General features: G+C 44.0%; 1 protein-coding gene across 4 annotated transcripts in view; it reads right to left on the reverse strand.

Moving 5' to 3' along the window:
- PCDH15 (protocadherin related 15) overlaps positions 1-18240 on the reverse strand; it is a 258742-nt gene that overhangs the window by 24000 nt on the left and 216502 nt on the right. For all 4 annotated transcript variants that reach the window (XM_041474168.1, XM_041474178.1, XM_041474192.1 and 1 more), the window contains exons 26-28: positions 17037-17252; positions 13090-13178; positions 3398-3574 (exon numbers count right to left, since the gene is read on the reverse strand). In XM_041474168.1, coding sequence (XP_041330102.1) covers positions 3398-3574; positions 13090-13178; positions 17037-17252 — 482 coding nt within the window. The remainder of the gene's footprint in view (positions 1-3397; positions 3575-13089; positions 13179-17036; positions 17253-18240) is intronic.

The following is an 18240-nucleotide window of genomic DNA, read 5'->3' on the forward strand; positions in this document are numbered from 1 at the left end:
AAAGGGCCTCAGGCTGGGCCAGGGGAGGCTCAGCTTGGACAGCAGCAGGAATTTCTGCATGGAAAGGGTACTCAGGCCTTGGCAGGGGCTTTGGCATGCCCATCCCTGGAGGTCTTCCATAAATGTGTGGATGTGAGGACATGGTTTAGTGGTGGAGTTGGAAATGGTGGATTAAGTGTTGGACCTGATGAGCTCAGAGATTCTTCCCCATCTGAAGGACTCTGTTTTATGAGATCCCTGATTAATAAAAACTGCAGGTAACCAATCATAACAATCTGATGGAAAAATATGGATCTCTTGTTGTGTATCAGTTTTACAAAGTACAGGACAGGGAAAATTCTGCACATCTTGAGAGACACGTTGGTTTCACGCCCTGGCACTGGCTGCTACATCCACGATTTCTAAATCATGCTTTGGTTTTGCAGGCAAACATTTCCCTGGAATTATTGTGGGATTAATATTATGTATTACGGGAGCTTCATGCTTTGGTTCAGTGGGGTTTGTTTCTCATGGTGACAACTGTGACTCTGTTCAGCTGCTCTGGTGAGCTGCTGTGTCCTCCCCCTTCTCCCAGCTCCAGCTGCTTTGGGTTTGGATCCTGAGTCCTGCCTGTATCCCTGCAGCTCTCCACCTGCTGTTCCACTTCATCCTCCATTCCCCTCGCATTCGACCTTCACAAATAATTGTTTTCAAACAGTGACAGGTTCACAAGAAATTCTGTTAAATCAGAGCCTCCACTCTGCTTTAGAAGCAGGAACACAGCAGGTGTTCCCAAAAAAGCCCATTCTGGAAAAGCCACAGGTATCTTCCAATACACAATCATTTGGTGAGCTGTATAAAAATCCAATCTGGCAGAAGTCACTAATTCTGTGCTGTTGGTCCTGGATATATCATGGAATTGTTGAACACTTGGAAAATCACCTGTGGGAATTTATCTTCCTTATTGGTAATTAAATGTTTAGGTAAAACATTTATTTTTTAATTAAATAGGATTTTTTAAATTTTAATTTTTAGTAAAACAGGATATTCTGTGTCTTTTGGACTTATTCACATTTCTCCCATCATATTCAGTTTATGAAATGATCCTTTCTCCCCCTGATCCCTTTTCTGTCAGATCCAGAGCAGACTCCTGGCTGGCAGAAGGGTGGTTGGGACTTGTGGCGTCCCACTGAGGGGACAAACACTGCTAAATTGTCCTCTGATCACGGCAGGAAGAACCCTGAGCCACCCCTCTGAAATCAAACTCACAGGAGGGACCTTTATCTTTTTAGTAAGTTAAAATCTTTGTGGATTTGGGTACATCCCTAGCTCAAATCTCCTGAGGTTCTCCCACTTTCCAGTGAAAACCTGGGAACTCTAGCTGCAAAACTCTCCTTATTCCAGTGAGCTGACAGCCACTCACCTCTACCCTAAAGTCAGGGAAGCATTCCCTGGGATTTTGCTGATTTAAATAGTTAAAAGCCTTTGAAGAGAAGAAAACAAACCCCTAAAAACCTGAGTGTGCAGGCACAGGGAGCATTTTAATGAAGTTGTTTCTCAGATGAATCCCCCTTCCCTTCCTGTTGGAAAATCTGATTTTTAACCCATCTTAGCTCTGGGTACTTCACTGGACACCTGAACATCCCTAAAATGACATTCCAATATTTTCAAAGGGTGCCAAAATGAAGAGGGACATTTTTTTTTCTGACCATGAAGAAAGTCTGCAAATGGAAAAGTTTATTTTTCCTGGAATTTAAAGAGCCAACTGCCTCCCTGTTCAGATAACAGCTGATTTTCATATCGTGGTAGCAGTGAATTTACTGAGAGTTTTCCAAAGGGAGGAGGAAAAGGGTGTCAGAATCTTGAATAAAACTGGGAAAAGATCACAATGACTCCATTCTGGGAACAACCAATACTGGACAAGTGACCAGAAAAACATCCAGAGCATCACGAAGGCCTGTAAAGACTGAATGCCCATGGACATACTTAAAAACAGCTTCTAGGAGAAAAAAGGAGGCTCTATTGCTACCCCCCTGAAAGCTGTTACTGCTATTAATTAGATTTCATATACATTTTTATATAAAATATTAATTTTTTTATATTCCTACTTCAGAAAAATGATGCTGGAAGAATGGAGTGGGTTCAGAGAAAACTTCAAGTGATTAAAAGAATTAAAACATAGCCCAGAGCACAACTTCTCGAGAATAAAAATACAGAGGATGATGTGAACATGAGCCTAGACCTTGGTGGGATCCAGACATTAAAAGCACCAATGGATTCTTTAATTTAGCACCCGAAGTTATAATAAAACTGAGCCTGGAAAAATTAAAAAAAAAAAAAAAAAGACATAAGGCCTAATTTTTGGCAGGGAATTAACCTGCAGTAACAACCCCCAAGTTGTAGTAGATTGGATTGTCTGGTGCAGTTGCTTTGCTGACAGGTATGTTTCAAGCAGGATTAATTTGGGGAGTTCCCAAACTTGCTCAGACTGATCTCAGTGATTTTTCCCAGCCTACCAAATCTGAATATCTGCAGAATTCTTCTATGCTGCCATTCACCTGCACTCCACCAGGAGCTCAGGAGAAGCAGCCTTTTCCAACCTCATTTCCCTGCTGTGGTTTGCAGCCTTTTCCTGCCAGGCTGTTGAGGACATGCTCAGTGCAGGAAGAGCCTGGTGGGGCTGTCACCAAGAGAAAAACCAACATCAAGGTGGAACACGTGCAAAAAAAAAAAAAAACAAAAACAAAAAAAACAAAACCATAAAGCAAACCAAACCAAAAAAGGTTTGTTTTTTTTTTTTTTTTAGAAGAAGAACCTGATTTGCATTTTGAAGAGCCTGATCTCCTGTGTGGAGGTGTGCACTAGGTCATGTCCCAGTCTGTGTTTTACATGAGGTGCAAACCACCCCTTCCCTTTCCCCTGAAAAGAGAAGAGAAGAGAAGAGAAGAGAAAAAAGAAAAGAAAAGAAAAGAAAAGAAAAGAAAAGAAAAGAAAAGAAAAGAAAAGAAAAGAAAAGAAAAGAAAAGAAAAGAAAAGGAGCCTCAAGCTCCACACAGAAACCATGGGAAGCCTGAAGGTCAACACTGCAGTACCAAAGCCTAAGATCACACAGGACTTTGTGTACATAGCAAGGAAATTCCTTGCAGGAATTTCAGTTGGAAGCTCCTCCACAGGGTGGACAAAACCCATTACCATTACAAGCTGTCATGGTAACAATGTCTGAATCATGTGGATTGGGACAATTTAGCCCAAGGCACTGGACTGAAGTAGGAAGTGGCAAATTCCCAAGGGCATATCCATGCAGCAACTGTTTCAAAGGATTTTTCTGCTCCTGTTATGCTGAACCAGTCTCTAACAGACCAACAGATTCCCAAACAATCCACGGAAACAGAGGGAGATCAACAAAACGAACACTCACTTAAAAAGTTCGTTCCTCATGATGGCTCTGTTGGTTTGTGGGTCGATGGCGTAGACCATGAGGTCGGACTTGGTGTAATCCTCCTCAGAATATCCATCCCCAAACCTCCGTGCTCCGATGGATTCCACCACGACCGTCGCCCCCGGAATCTGGTCTTGGACGTAGCGTTCCAAAATCCTAAAGGGAAGAAGGAGCTGGGAAGCTGCAGTGATGGATTGGTGCAGCTAACCACTGACCTCAGCCCAAATGAGGTACTGATAGGCAAAACCCATAGGGTGAGAAGGATTTTGACCTTCAGAGCACTTTTAAAAAGGAATCGCTGCTCCACATAACCTCTGAAGTGCTGAACTCCTGAGAAAAGCTCAGCAGTGCTTGGAGAGGTCTTCAGAAATTGTGTCCTTAAGTCCAGCTCTTTGTATTTATGACCCCAGTTGAGTTTTAAATGGCTTATGGGAATCACCACCTATATTTCACACAAAATCCCCCTGTCAGCCTTTTATTAAGTTATATGATTCCAGCACTTCCATTCCAGCCTTCCACAGGGTGCATTCCATAAATTTTCCCCCAGAGAAACAACCACTTGAACGATTTTTGGTGGGATATTTCATCCAGCCTTCTGATATCACACAACGTTTCTGGGGGGGGCTGCAACACCTGCTGCTCCAAAAGGCACCAGGTTTTACAGGCAGGAGGAAATTGGAATATTGGGCTGACACTTTTACCACAGGAAATAAAACCAAATAAACTGCAGCAGGATTCCACAAGCAGGGGAAAGAAAGGCTGATAGAATATAGAGGTAACAACAATATCAACAAAAAAACCCAGCAACAACCAAACTTGCTAATGGTTGATGAGATTTCCAACATGGGACCAAGAGAGGTTCACTCAAAGCCCACAGAGAGTTTTTACAAACAAAGGCATAAATACAAATATCATCAACTCTGTGCAAAAAAAAAAAAAAAAAAAAAAAAGGAGGGAGCCCTAAACCAGAGCATTTGGAAGTGTAAAAGTTCCATCTAAACTTATAAGAAAATATAGAATTTCCTGGAGTAATTGATATGATCAGAAAATCAAAAACCAATAGCTGAGCTGGGAGGCAAAAGCAAGGGAACTACAGGGAATGTGTTGTCTGATCCATCAAGGATGCAGCAGCGTGTGGAGGAAGACACATCTCCCACAAAAAAGGACATCAGTGACTTTAAGGTGTCAATTGTTCAACACAAACAATTGAACCTTCTGCATTCCCAGGTTACATTTTTGCTGTTGTCTTTTTTCTTTTGACACAAGATTTCCACCAGCTCCTGATTTTTTAAGACTCCTGATTCACATTTATCCAAGGAACATCTCTTCTCTTTGTGAGGAAATTTAGTGTGCCCTCAGAACCTGTTGTAAGCTTTTAAGCTTTTCTATAAGATCTTGAAAAATTCAAGTATGTCAGAGCCAGGTCATACCTGAGGAGTGAATATATGGAATTACTGCAGAGAAAATAGGGATACAGATTGGCTGACACGGTGCTTGTGGAGTGGTGTCCTCTGAACAAGCTCTCCTGTTGTTTGCAGATATGGAAAACTCTGCTTATCTCTGCTTCTGGCATGCTCTGCACTGGCAGCCAAGGTGAGAACCTGTTACAGACACCTCAGCAACAATAATTCCCCCAGGGAAAACCTGCCAGGACCAATCTGGGATATGGAGATTACTATAAAACCCCACCAAACACGATGGGAGTGTAAATGACTAAAAACCTTCTCAGAAGGGTGTTTGGCACGAGGCGTCAGGCAGAACAAATGTGTAAAGGAGTTGCCTCCATAATTAGCATTTAATTATCTTTTCTTGCTGCAGGAACAGGTGATTTTCATGGAATCACAGAATCGCCCCTGTGCCCAATGCCCACCTTGTCCCCAGCCCAGAGCACTGAGTGCCACCTCCAGCCCAACCTTGGACACCTCCAGGGATGGGCACTCCAAAGCTCCCTGGGCAGCCCCTGCCAAGGCCTGAGCAGCCTTTCCATGCAGAAATTCCTGCTGCTGTCCAAGCTGAGCCTCCCCTGGCCCAGCCTGAGGCCCTTTCCCCTTGTCCTGTCCCTGTTTCCTTGTACAGAACTCTTATTACACCCAAGACAGAAAAGCTCCACCAGGTTGGAAAGTTATAATGTGGGGTCACTTCTGTCAGAATCAGTAACAACATTCCCTTTCCTCAGAAATTCCTGGCATCCTGCTGGAATTCATTGCTTTTGACAATATCTTTGTCTAAAACATTGTTAAAACTGAAGAACAAACAGAATGTTTGGGAAAGGGATGGAGAGACAGGACACAGGGCATGGCTTCCCACTGCCAGAGGGCAGGGATGGATGGAATACTGAGAAGGAATTGTTCCCTGGCAGGGTGGGCAGGCCCTGGCACAGGGTGCCCAGAGCAGCTGTGGCTGCCCCTGGATCCCTGGCAGTGCCCAAGGCCGGGCTGGACTTTGGGGCTTGGAGCAGCCTGGGACAGTGGAAGGTGTCCTTGCCTGTAGCAGGGGTGGAATGAGATGGATGTTGAGGTCCCTTCCAACCCAAACCAGTCTGGAATTCTGTGATATCACTTCCTGAGAAACGGGTACATTGCAGCCATTGGCTACATTGACATTGCAGGAAACCCCACAAAGTACAGCAGAATGGCAGCAGTGTTCAATTTGAAACACACACATTGCATGTTTAGGTTAAAACAGAGAATAAAATCACACTGAAGACTGAAAACCTGCAGCTAAAGAATTCACTTAAAAATAGGGCAATTCCCTATAGAGCTGTTTGAAAAATCCTTCAGCTGAACTTGTGATGCTGAAAACACTGTAGTGTTTTAGAACTCCTCTGGAAATGGCCACTTGCTTGTCACAAAAGACAATTTTTTTAAGATTCCTACTTTCAAGTAACAACATCATCCACAGCTCTGCTGTACTGATCAGCACAGTCCAAATTAAAATAAGTCTGCTGCTTGTTAATCCCACAAGGTTTATTCCCATCCTCCCAAGTGGTGTGTAAGAGGTGGAAGCAGGAGCAGAACAGGCAAAGAGCCTTTCCAACTGCTCCAAGTCCACTGGAGCTGCTCAGTAGTGAGGGAAATGCCTCCCAATGCATCCCCATCAGCACAGCTCTCCCAATTCCCAGCAGTGACACTGGACAAGAGGAGTTGCTCTGTCATTGAGGGATCCTGAGGCCCAAAGGTCCCTGAAAATCCTGAGGTGATTTTTTTTCATCTTTAGATGCAAAATAAATGGAAAGGCAAAATAATACAGGGGTGTTGGTCTGCTGAGCTGTCCCTTAGCTGGGGAATTCTGGCCCATGAAGTCCCAGAATGGTTTGGGTTGGAAGGGACCTCAAAGCCCATCCAGTGCCACCCCTGCCATGGGCACCAGTGGACACCTGCCACTATCCCAGGCTGCTCCAAGCCCCTTCCAACCTGGCCTTGGACACTTCCAGGGATCCAGGGGCAGCCACAGCTGCTCTGGGCACCCTGTGCCAGGGCCTGCCCACCCTGCCAGGGAAGGATTTACTCCCAATATTCCCAATATTCCATCTATCCCTGCTCTCTGGCAGTCGGAAGCCATTCCCTGTGTCCTGGCACTTCCCACTTTTGTGAAAATCCCATCTCCAACCTTCCTGCACATCCCCTGTAGGTAGTGGAAAAGGGCTTTCAGAACATTCCTGAAGACAGCAAATGAAACCTCAAAATCTGGGATAAGACACCACATTCCCAGCCTGCTCTCAGTGTCACGTCCACGTTTTTATATCCACACCTGAGTTTGCTGTATTCCCTTCCAGGCAGACAAGATCCTGGAGAATACAGGATTTAATTTAGGGGCTCACCCTGGCATCACAGCAAGAAGTTCTAGAAGAATTTAAAAACCTATTGTGTTTTTGAAGCACATAAAATATTTTAAGAAATGGGAAAAAAAGCCCACAGACATTTTTTCTTTTAGGATTCAGATTACCAAAGACTTGGAGTGAGCAGTGTTGAAGATTCAATATCCTGCATATTTTTTGGCCGAAATTCTAGTTCCCAAAAATAACTTGGTGCACTAATAATGATAATTTTGTATTCTAGGTATTTGAAAACACAAATTTTGCCACCATGCAGAGCTGAGAGCATCCAGCCCCCGCCATCAGCATCAATACAGACTTTTCAAGTGCTTTAATTAACTCCTCAATTCTGCTCCACTTCAGCCAAATTCTGGCTGTGTGGAGTCTTTGTGGGATTAATAATTGACAATGAAACCACTGGATTTTCAACTGGACTTTCCCAAAGAGCCAAGGACCAATTCCAGCCCCTCTGGTGCAGTCAGTGATAGATTTGGGGGGATACATTGGAGCCCCAGCTCCCAGATTCCTTATTACAACATAAATAGAGCTCAGAGAAGGGTCTGCTCATCCTGTGGTGCCTAGGGTTTATTCCAAGCCTAAAAACACCACTTTTTTATAAAATAGCCTTTCACAAAGGTTATTTTTCTATCACACATATGTTCAGCAGGAAGGAGCAGCACAGAGACAATTCCCTCTGCATAGAATAACATATATAATATTTCATAGTAATATTATTAATAGTATTTAGAAAACAACCCAGAGCCAATGCCTTTATACCCACTTATCCTAATCCTATAAAAGCAGAGAATTAAGGCTGCAAAAGGCCTTTAAGATTCAAGTCCCACTGTCACCCCAGCACCACTACAAGCAGATTGGTTTGCACACCAGAAAGGAAATTTGCTTTCTTACACACTGCTGAGGTTGCTTTCCTCCTCTTTGTGCTCATCCTGTACAATCCTGCCCTCCACAACCCCTACACACACTCCAACTTTTTATTTCATCCTCATTTGTCCTGGTCACAGAAGGAACATTGCGCTCATCCAGAGAATAATACCCAGAGACATCTCCCCTCTGACCCCGAGGACAATCTCCAAATCTCAGCACAAAAGGTCCTGCAATTGTCAGCAATTCCTGGGGAAAGCAGTAGTTTACAGCTTTATCCACTGCATTACAGAGCTTTGGAGAGATCCATTACCACAACAACCCTGGGAGTTACAGAGAGCAGGAGCTCGCTGAACCACGGCTTCCCAGCTGCCAGGGAAGTGGAAAAGCTGGAGCTGTAGAAGCTTGGGTCTCTATTACCCAACTTAATAAAGGTGGCCTGCAGTTATTAATCATCCTGATTGCTCAGGAGAGAGGGTGGAACAGGCTCTGTGAAGCCCTGGGACACTCTCCCAGCAAAGCCAGACCAGCTGGACATGAAACAGGAGACAGCCTGTTGGTGGCAAATGTCCCCCTAATCTATTTATTTAATCAGATTTTATCTAATTCAATCAATTCTGTTATTATCTAACCTATTCATTTTCTAAGTTTGCTATTTAATTTGGAATGAAACAATACAGTTTGAAGAAGTGGCAGAGAAAAAGAAGAGGGGAGGTGGAGTGGAGGGACAGGAGCAAAGTGACCCCAAAATGTTCCTGTCAGAGCGGTAAAGAGTAAAGGATAAAGCAGCTACAGCTGGACCTGTGACTCAGGAACGTTTCATAAAGGGCAGGAAACCAAGTGCCACCTGTGGAAAGGGGTCAAGGGCAAGGTCACTGCTACCACCCCAACAGGCACACAGTCCAGTCAGCTGTAATTAAACTTAATTCAGTAATTATCTGGCAAAAATCATAAAGTGAGAATGGGAATGTGCCTTCTCCTGTGGGAAAAGTAACAAGACTGAGTGATGTATACCCTGCAGCTGAGATAAGCTCATTTTTTACCAATTCAGGGACTGAGGAGAAGAAAAAACACAACTGCAGGGAAATCATCCACGTCTGAAACACTTCCCTGAACTGTGTGTTCCAACTCCCAGATATAAAATTTATTATCTCATATACTATGATTAGACATAAAATCTTATGTGATGCACAATGTATGTGTGCTGTATATTATGATCTATAATTTACAGCAGTATTTACTGCTGTAGTATTTTATAACATCTCTTTTAAGTGCAGCACAGTTTCTGTGCATTAAGTGGAGTTCCTTTGAAGAATGATGGCAGTCAGCGTTAGATATGCAAACCATTAAGTTGAAAGGTTCAACATTCATATTCCAAAAAACTCCTTCAGCAATAACTCCAAGAATCAGCACTTGATTCTACATTTGGATTTTCAGGGAAAAGCCTGCCTGGACACTTCTGCATTGTGTTAGAGGGTTCAGCATGGAACTTCTTTACCTGGGCAACTGTCCCATTCTTTTCAGAGCAAAAAACTGACTGAGAAAAGCATGGCTGAAGTGAGAGGAGAGACCCTGGAGAGCTGCAAAAGGAGGACCTGGGGATCCTGATATCCATGGGGCAGCAGCAGAGCATTGGCAGCAGGGCAGGGAGGGATGGTGGCCCTGTGGGCAGCCCTGGAGGCACCTCTGCAGTGCTGTGTCCAGCTCTGGGTGCTGAGCACAGCAGGGCCAGGAGCTGCTGGAGCTGAGCAAGGGCCTGGAGCCTCTGGGTGCCCAGGGAAGGCTGAGGGAGCTGGGGCTGCTCAGGCTGGAGAGGAGCCCCAGCTGAGAGGGGCCCTCAGGCCTGGCTGTCCCTGGCTGCAGGGAGGGGCAGAGCAGGGCCCAGGCTCTGCTCCGGGGCCCAGCCATGGCACCAGAGCCACGGGCAGGGCCTGAGCCCAGCCATTGCCCTGCACAGGAGGCACAACTTCTTCCCTGGGCAGTGCCCAGCCCTGAGCACATTGCCCACACAGCCTGGGGGCTCTCCTCCCTGGGGCTGTGGCAGAGCTGTGTGCACACAATGCTGTGCCCTGTGCTCTGGGATGGCCCTGCTGGAGCAGGGAGGTGACACCAGCTGCCCACTCAACTCCTTCTGCCTCAGCCACACTGGGATTCTCTATATTTGATCCAAACTCTCATTTTAAGCCACTCCACTATTCCAGTTCAGAGGAATTGATGTGGTATCTCATCTATACAGGAGTGTACAGAGGAATTTACATCCCAAGACACTTCTCTTCCCTATAGAATGGGAGAAACTCAGAGCTCTCTTGACAGTCTTGCTTATCTGACTTCAGGTAGAGCTTTAAGTGGCCATCACTTGAAAACCAAAGAATTAAATGCTCTGAGAACCACTTTGGCTGTTTTATTCCAGTTGAATGTCAGGAGTGGGATTCAATGATGCCTCTGGGTTGCTTGCAACAGAGGATATGCTATGATTCCATGAAATGCTGTTCTTGCCCAACAAACAAGCACTCCTTGAAACTTTCATACTTCAAGAACATTCTGTCATCTGTCTCCACCAAGTTTTTTGAAGGAGAGGAGCACACACTGAATTTTCCACGAAGCCTCAGCCTATTTTCTCTGCCCATCCTGCAGCAGACAGGAAGGGGTCTCTCTGCACAGCCATAATTAAAGCGGGCAAGAGAATTGGCAAATGGGACATTGATGTGCAGCCCAGAGAGTATGAAAAGCTTGATGAAATTAAAGCAGTTGGAGGAAAACACTTTAGTGACTGCAAAAGATCCTATTGGAAGTGTCAGCAAAGACAAGCCCATTGTATTCCTCAAAAAACTTCTAAGCCAAATATTGATGCTTTAAATCTTCTCTTCCTGCTTTGCTCCCTTTATATGGACCATTAACTCCCACCCATCTCTGGCTGTGCTGAGTGTGGAAAAACTGAATTATATAATTCTTAATACCTCATAACTCCTTGTGAAAATGACAGGATCTGGTATAACTTCTTCTCCAAAATTGTTTAAATCACTATTTATTTTATTGTGAAATATCATTGTAATTTCACAAATGACTCATGTACCCCCCTCCCTAACATTCCCCATCACCAACTGTTGGCTAAATGTTCTATTTTCAGGGATTAATATTTGCCAAAATGAGAGGAGAAAGAGCTGAGTAACTTGTGTAGTGACTAATTTAATTCACAGAACACAGAATGGTTTATGCTGGAAAGGGATCTTAAGGATCACCTTGTTCCAACTCCCCTGCCACAGGCAGGGACACTTCCTACTTGGGTTGATGACAGTGTTTTTATCTGTTAATTAATTACACATTAAATTTTATAAATTACTGCATTATTTGAAGTGGCAAAATTACTTTGGTCTGAGATTCCAAATAATTTGTTTCCCCTTTCCCTGTGGTTGCACACAAAAAAAAAAAAAAATCACAAATTCTTATTTTGTTTTTATGGGCTGCACGAATTATTAAACCTATATAAAAACAAGGAGAGGGTGATCTTATAAATTTAGGAGGAAAACATGAGAAATTTGAAGAGAGCAGTGAAATAAATAGATTTCTTTGTGAAATAGACCTCTGTACACAGCTACAAAATTATTTTTAAGATATTTGTTCTCTGCAAATATTTTCAGGAACGAATGGGCCAATTTGAAAATAAGTTGATGTAATTCTTCTGGCAAAGACTGTCTGTAAAAACTTATTCTTAGAAAAGAAATTCTCCAGCTACACTGATCTGGCCATGGTGTTTGTGAAGGTAAAGACTTTCAAAGATCATTTGGAGAACTCAAAACGTGATAATATTGTGGGGTTTTTTAAGCTTTGTACTCATTCCAAAGCTTTGTTCTCATTCCAAAGCTTTGTTCACTGTGAAATACAGAATCACAGAATGGTTTGGGTTAGAAGTGACCTCCAAGGCCACCAAGTCCAACCATCAACCACCACCACCCTGCTCACCACTAACCCACGCCCTCATGTGCCAATTCCACATGGTTCTGAACACTTCCAGGCATGAGGACTCAACACTCATCTGGACAACCTCTTCCAATGCTGAAACCACCCTGTCCATGAAGAAATTCTCCCTAAAATCCAATCTAAACCTCCCCTGGTGCAGCCTGAGGCTGTTTCTTCTCCTTCTGTCACTTGTTACCTGAGAAAAGAGCTTGACCCCACCTTGGTAGAGCCTCCTTTTAGGAAGTTATTCCTATTTGTAGGCAATACCTCCTTTTAGGAAATTATTCCTATTTATAGGCAATACTTTCCTTCAGGAAGATATTTGTATTTCTAGGCAATACCTCCTTTCAGGAAGTTATTACTAGTTCTAGGAAACAGCTCATTTTAGGAAATTATTCCTATTTCTAGGCAATCCCTCCCTTCAGAAAGTTATTTCTGCTTCCAGGAAGTGCAATCCCTGTGAGTTCAGTCTGAACAACTTTGTTGGTGGTTTTGATGTTCAAATCTCTCAGAGCCAACACACACCAGGCCCAAAAGAGAGGGAGAAAAGGGGAACGTATCCCAAATCTCCACGAGCAAATCCATCAGGGAATTTTTCCCAGCCCAATGAAGATGTGAGGCACTCAGAGACTTTTTCAATGACTGGTTAGACCACCAACCCCAAGGCATTTCAAATTCTATGCACAATAACAAGCAGGATAGACCAGACCTGTGGGAATCTGAGAAATGCCACTCATCACTGATTGAAATGACCAAAAAAAGGACAAAGATTGGTTATAGACTATTTCCTACAGCATTTTCTATCCCATATTAGCTAATTTCATGATAGCAAGTAGAGAAAATTGTCTCTGTGTTACAAAAAGAGGCCAGAAGAGCAAACCTGACCCCTGGAAGCTGCTGGTGGTGTGGTGTCTGGGGACTCTTATTGACAAGATAAAAAACCTCCCTCACCCTCTGATCCATCCAATCCCAAAACCAGGGAATTGTCTGGTATTTGAAAAGGAAATAAATTGATTACCCAATGAGTTGGTCTTTGTTTTGCTCCACGAGGGTGGGAGGAACGTTGGAGACAATCACTTGCATGTCCAGCTGATTGACCACAGAGACCTGGAAAGAAAATAGGGAAATTCAATTGGCACTGCCAGGCACAGCCCCCTCCCCATCCAACAGCAATGGCAACACTCTTCTCCTGCCTCCACACCATGCCCTGATATCCACATCTCTCCTTTTAATTCCAAGCAGGAGAGCTGGGAAATCTTGCAGCCAAAGCTCATAAACATCAAAGATTTAACTAGAATTGTAATTCCAGGTCTGCATCAGAATTACGGATTTTTAAGGTGGGGACAGGAAAAGCTGCTCTTAGTTTAGATTTGACTTAGAGAATCCCAGATCTCCCACGGGCTGTATTCAAAATTACTTCTGAGCATTTGGGTGGTTTGGATGCCAGGAAAATCCTCCCTTGGAGCCATGCAATGTGCACCAAGGGAAATGGAAACACAGGATTAATTCCACAAAATCAATGCTACTTTGTTAGAAAAACAGGAAGGAAATTGTTCATTTACATTGAAGTGATCAGTGAGAGGTTTTATTTTAATCTCCAATTGTTTTAGCTTCTCCCTCTATCCTAAAACTGCACATTTTACAACTGAGCTTTTTCCTTAAAAAAAAAGAAAAACAAAAAATGAAAAAATGCTTCTAATCCACTCAATACTTGTGTGCTTTGTTGGAATAAAATTAAATTTCAGTTTTCCACTGAGATATGGAGTAATCTCAGAGCAAATATCTGGCAATTATTGTTTTTTACTATGAACCCAACATCACTCCAATCCTGTGGAGGATTCTGGAGGAAAATTTGGAAAACTAGGCCAATGTTAAAGCTGATAAATTTAAAAATCAAGGGTTAGTCGATTCTAAAAGAAATAAACAAGCCCTGATTTTCCAAAGAGGAGCCCTGGAAGCACAGCAGCAGAAAAACCTAAATGTGCTTCCACATCAAACACTGATTCACCAGCTTTGAAGCTTAATTCAACTTTAAATATTTAAATGTTCTTGAAATGTCATCAGATGCCCTGATCAGCACGTACAGGCTTCTGTGTAAGAAACACAGAATTATAATGAGCTCCAAATAAAAATCATGCAACAGAACTGGAAAGCAATGATTAATTTAATAGAATTAATTACATTAGCCAGTTCAAGCAACCACTGTGCACCCAGGAACTGAAAACAGCGTAAAGGCAACACCGAAAACAAAGGCAGTAATTCCTTTAACATGGAAGAAATCACAATTATCATCGCTTCTTCATGTACAAAACCAGGGATAAACACACATTCATGACAAGTTATAGGAAACCAAGGGTGTTGGACAAAAATCAAGTGATATTTGAGGTTTCCATGGTAACATTAACTTGCTTGTTATCCCCATTTGTAAAGGCAGGCAAAGCAGAAAATTGTTGGTAACTTCTAGCTCACAAGTGATATCTCTTTGAACCCAAGCTTCGCTCATTAGGCACTTCCCAAGTTTTAAATTCAGCAAGGCAGAGTCTACAAAGACTCTTGATTGTGATATGGCACCAGTGGATTCCTAGGAGTAGCTGGGACCCGAATGAGGAGGGGACTTGAAACGCCCTCAAACCCCCATAAACATTTTATTCAAATTGATATCTATCATAAGGATGATATCCAGGATTTCAAATCATGATAGTGAATATCCACTACCTACCCTTCCTCAGCACCTTTAGGTGCTTCCTTGCAGCAAACTCATTTTAAAATGTAATTCTTGTATCTCTTTCATCTCACAGATGCTGAAAAGGAAAACTCCACCACATGGAAGGTAATTGTCAAGCCACAGGTGTCTGACTTGAGCCATCCTGGTGTCCTTCCCATGGATTGTCCACACCAGTGTGAAGACCTTTAACCAGGGGATTTGGGAGATCCTGCTGCTCCCAGAGCTGCGCCAGGCTCTGGGGAAGCATCCTGATCCAAGCTCTGGAGGCTACCTTGCTTTGCTCAGCTTCTTCCCAGAAGAAGCTGCCTCTTCTCCCCAGACCTCCTCCCAGTGCACTCTTATCTTCTTCCCCCACATCTTGTTCTTTTGCACTGGAGTAATTAAATTAATTTCTCTGTTCACTTTTTGAGCTGGTTTTGAAAGAAATAACATGTGAAAGCCTGAGCCCCTGCCCACAGCAGGAAAATCATGTTAAATTCATGGGAAAGAATCTCAGTGTATGGATCCCACTTGGTGCACTAAACAGAGAATCCCAGAATGGCCTGGGGGGAAGGAACCTTAAAGCCCACCCAGTGCCACCCCTGCCATGGGCAGGGGCACCTTCCACTATCCCAGGCTGCTCCAAGCCCCATCCAACCTGGCCTTGGGCACTGCCAGGGATCCAGGGGCAGCCACAGCTGCTCTGGGCACCCTGTGCCAGGGTCTGCCCACCCTGCCAGGGAACAATTCCTAATTCCCAATATCCCATCCATCCCTGCCCTCTGGCAGTTTGAAGCCATTCCCCGTGTCCTGGCTCTCCATCCCTTGAAAATTGTCTCTCTGTATTTCTTGTCAGCTCCTTCAGGCACTGCAAGGCCACAGTTTGGTAACCCCAAAGCTTCTCTTCTCCAGGCTGAACAATCCCAGCTGTCCCAGCCTTTCCTCCCAGCAGAGCTGTTCCACCCCTCTGCTCATTCTGGTGCCTCCTCTGGACTCATTCCAACAGGTCCACGTGCCAGTGTTCTAGGCAGCATGGGGTTGGTCTGGAATTGTATCTCCAGGTCCTCCAAGTTTCCAGGCCTTGCTCAAAGCAACTGGTGCAGTGCTCATCACTCAGCCAGATATCAGAAAGAAACCTCTATAAATTTATGAGACATCCTTCACTTTCTAATGTTAATGTAAATTCCTTCTGGCTATATTTTAATATCCCATTAGTGTCTAAATTACCTGAGAATGCCCCATCATTTTGGGAGGTCAAGCATGAGGGTGTCATCTTTTATGTTTACTTGGTGAACTCCTGCAGAACTTATCACACCAAGGATTCTGGCTCTCATCTGTATCCTTTGACAGTGTTCCCATGAAGTGGATAATGCACTCCATCCCTGTCACATTATGCTAATACTGAGCCAATCCATCAAGTTTATAGGCTTTAAGGAAATTTAGCTTGGATGGTTTCAGTGCCTGGACTAAGTCAATGTTCTTTGAACAGCACAAAACCATGAGCCTGAGGCCTAAAGCTGATGCCAGTTCTGAAATGCTGCTTTCTCAGGGACTGAAAAGTTAATTCTCAGCCCAAAATTACTCCTTCACATAAGCAACTAAGACAACTTGGACATGACCAGCAGGGACACAGAATCATGGAATGGTTTGGGTTGGAAGGACCTTAAAGCTCATCCAGTGCCATCCCTGCCATGGGCAGGGACACCTTCCACTGTCCCAGGCTGCTCCAAGCCCGTGTCCAACCTGGCCTTGGGCACTGCCAGGGATGCAGGGGCAGCCACAGCTGCTCTGGGCACCCTGTGCCAGGGCCTGCCCACCCTCACAGGGAACAATTCCTTCCCAATATCCCATCTAGCCCTGCCCTCTGGTAGTGGGAAGCCATTCTCCTTGTCCTGACACTCCAGGCCCTTGTCTGAAGTATTTTTCCATATTTCTTGCAGCTTCTTTGGGCCCTGGAAGGCCACAATGAGGTCACCCCAAACCTTTTCCTTTCCAGGCTGAATATTCCCAACTCTCCCAGCCTTTCTTCGCAGTAGAGCTGCTCCATCCCTCTGATCATCCTGGTGCCTCCTCTGGACTCCCTCCAGCAGGTCACAAAATCTTTTGGTTTAAGAAATGAAAAGCTTTATTCCACTGCCTTCAAAAAATTAAGCACAAGCACTTTATGGCTTTTCTCTAGGTCTGCCTGGAATAAAACTTTCTGCAGTATTTGAATTTCCTCAGGAATTATTCCATACTAATAATCCCTGGCTGATACTTACGAGCACTTCTGCTTTGCTGCTCAGTCCTTTGCCGTAATCGTCAGTGGCAATGACCTGGAACTTGAAATAAGATCTCCTCATGTTTTTGAAGAGCATGGCAGTTTTGATCAGCCCCGTGTAAGCCTCGATCACAAAGCCCTCCTTGCCATCCTTGATGGGGGGAATGATGAGCCTGTATTGCATGGCACTGTAATTCCCAGTGTCCTTATCATTGGCCTAATGGGGAAAACAAAACAAGCAGAGGCAAACAAGGTAAATATGCTTGGAAGGAGTCATTAACCTTGTCCTTTAAATAAAGTTACATCTTGGCCCAGCAAATTTCTGCAACTCTGACATTTAAAACATTAGATCCCAGAGCACAGATATGGCTGCTACTTTAAATGCTTCATTTAACTTTGCTGCACTCAGTTTTGCTTTTCCAGCAATTTCATCTTCCTCTGTTAGCATTAAAATGCTCCAGAAGAAAGAAAGAAAAATTAAAAAGTTGAAAAATAAAAGTTGACTTTCAAGTCTGCAACAATACCTAAGAACTGCTTAATTGTGAGAAACATCCACTGCCAAATTCTCATTGAAAAGGAATTATCAAAGAAAAAGCCATCTCAGGAACTAGTATAAAGACTTGCACAAGAATGTCCTTCATATTAGAGATATTCTGATGGAGCACAGGTATTTGTGGTGCAATCAAATAAATAACTTCTTATTAAAATAAGGAAGGATTGAGTGGCATTCCTGCAGTGGTGCACAGGGACCTGCTGGGCATCCCAGTTCAGGACACAGAGCTGCCTTGGCACCGTTGTTGAACTGGATCAGGATGCAGAGCTGGCATCAACCAGGCAGCCCCAGGAATTGTTATTCCACCTTCCCTGCTCCTGACAACCCTGTGTAGCCCCATCCTGGTCTCTCCAGCCCCACTCCTTGTGCTCCTGTTCAACCTGTATCCAGAGGGAAGCATTTCCAAGGACCCCGACAGAGCTTTCCTGTGCTCTTTTCAGGGATCAGTGAGCTGGGAGCTAATTAATGCCTGAGCATTCATTAGTCTTGGTCACGGCCTCAGCATCTGGGATACTTCAGGATCTATCAGCAGGTTTTTATGGAAATATTGGCACTGCTTCTGAGGCCTGTCACTTGAGATAATGCTGAAATAAAAACCAGACTTAACTTTGAAAAGATGCACATAAATCCATGAGAAATCCATACTGTGCCA

Source organism: Pyrgilauda ruficollis, unplaced genomic scaffold (assembly GCF_017590135.1).
Source record: "Pyrgilauda ruficollis isolate IOZ18807 unplaced genomic scaffold, ASM1759013v1 scaffold11, whole genome shotgun sequence".
Lineage (NCBI taxonomy): Eukaryota > Metazoa > Chordata > Aves > Passeriformes > Passeridae > Pyrgilauda > Pyrgilauda ruficollis.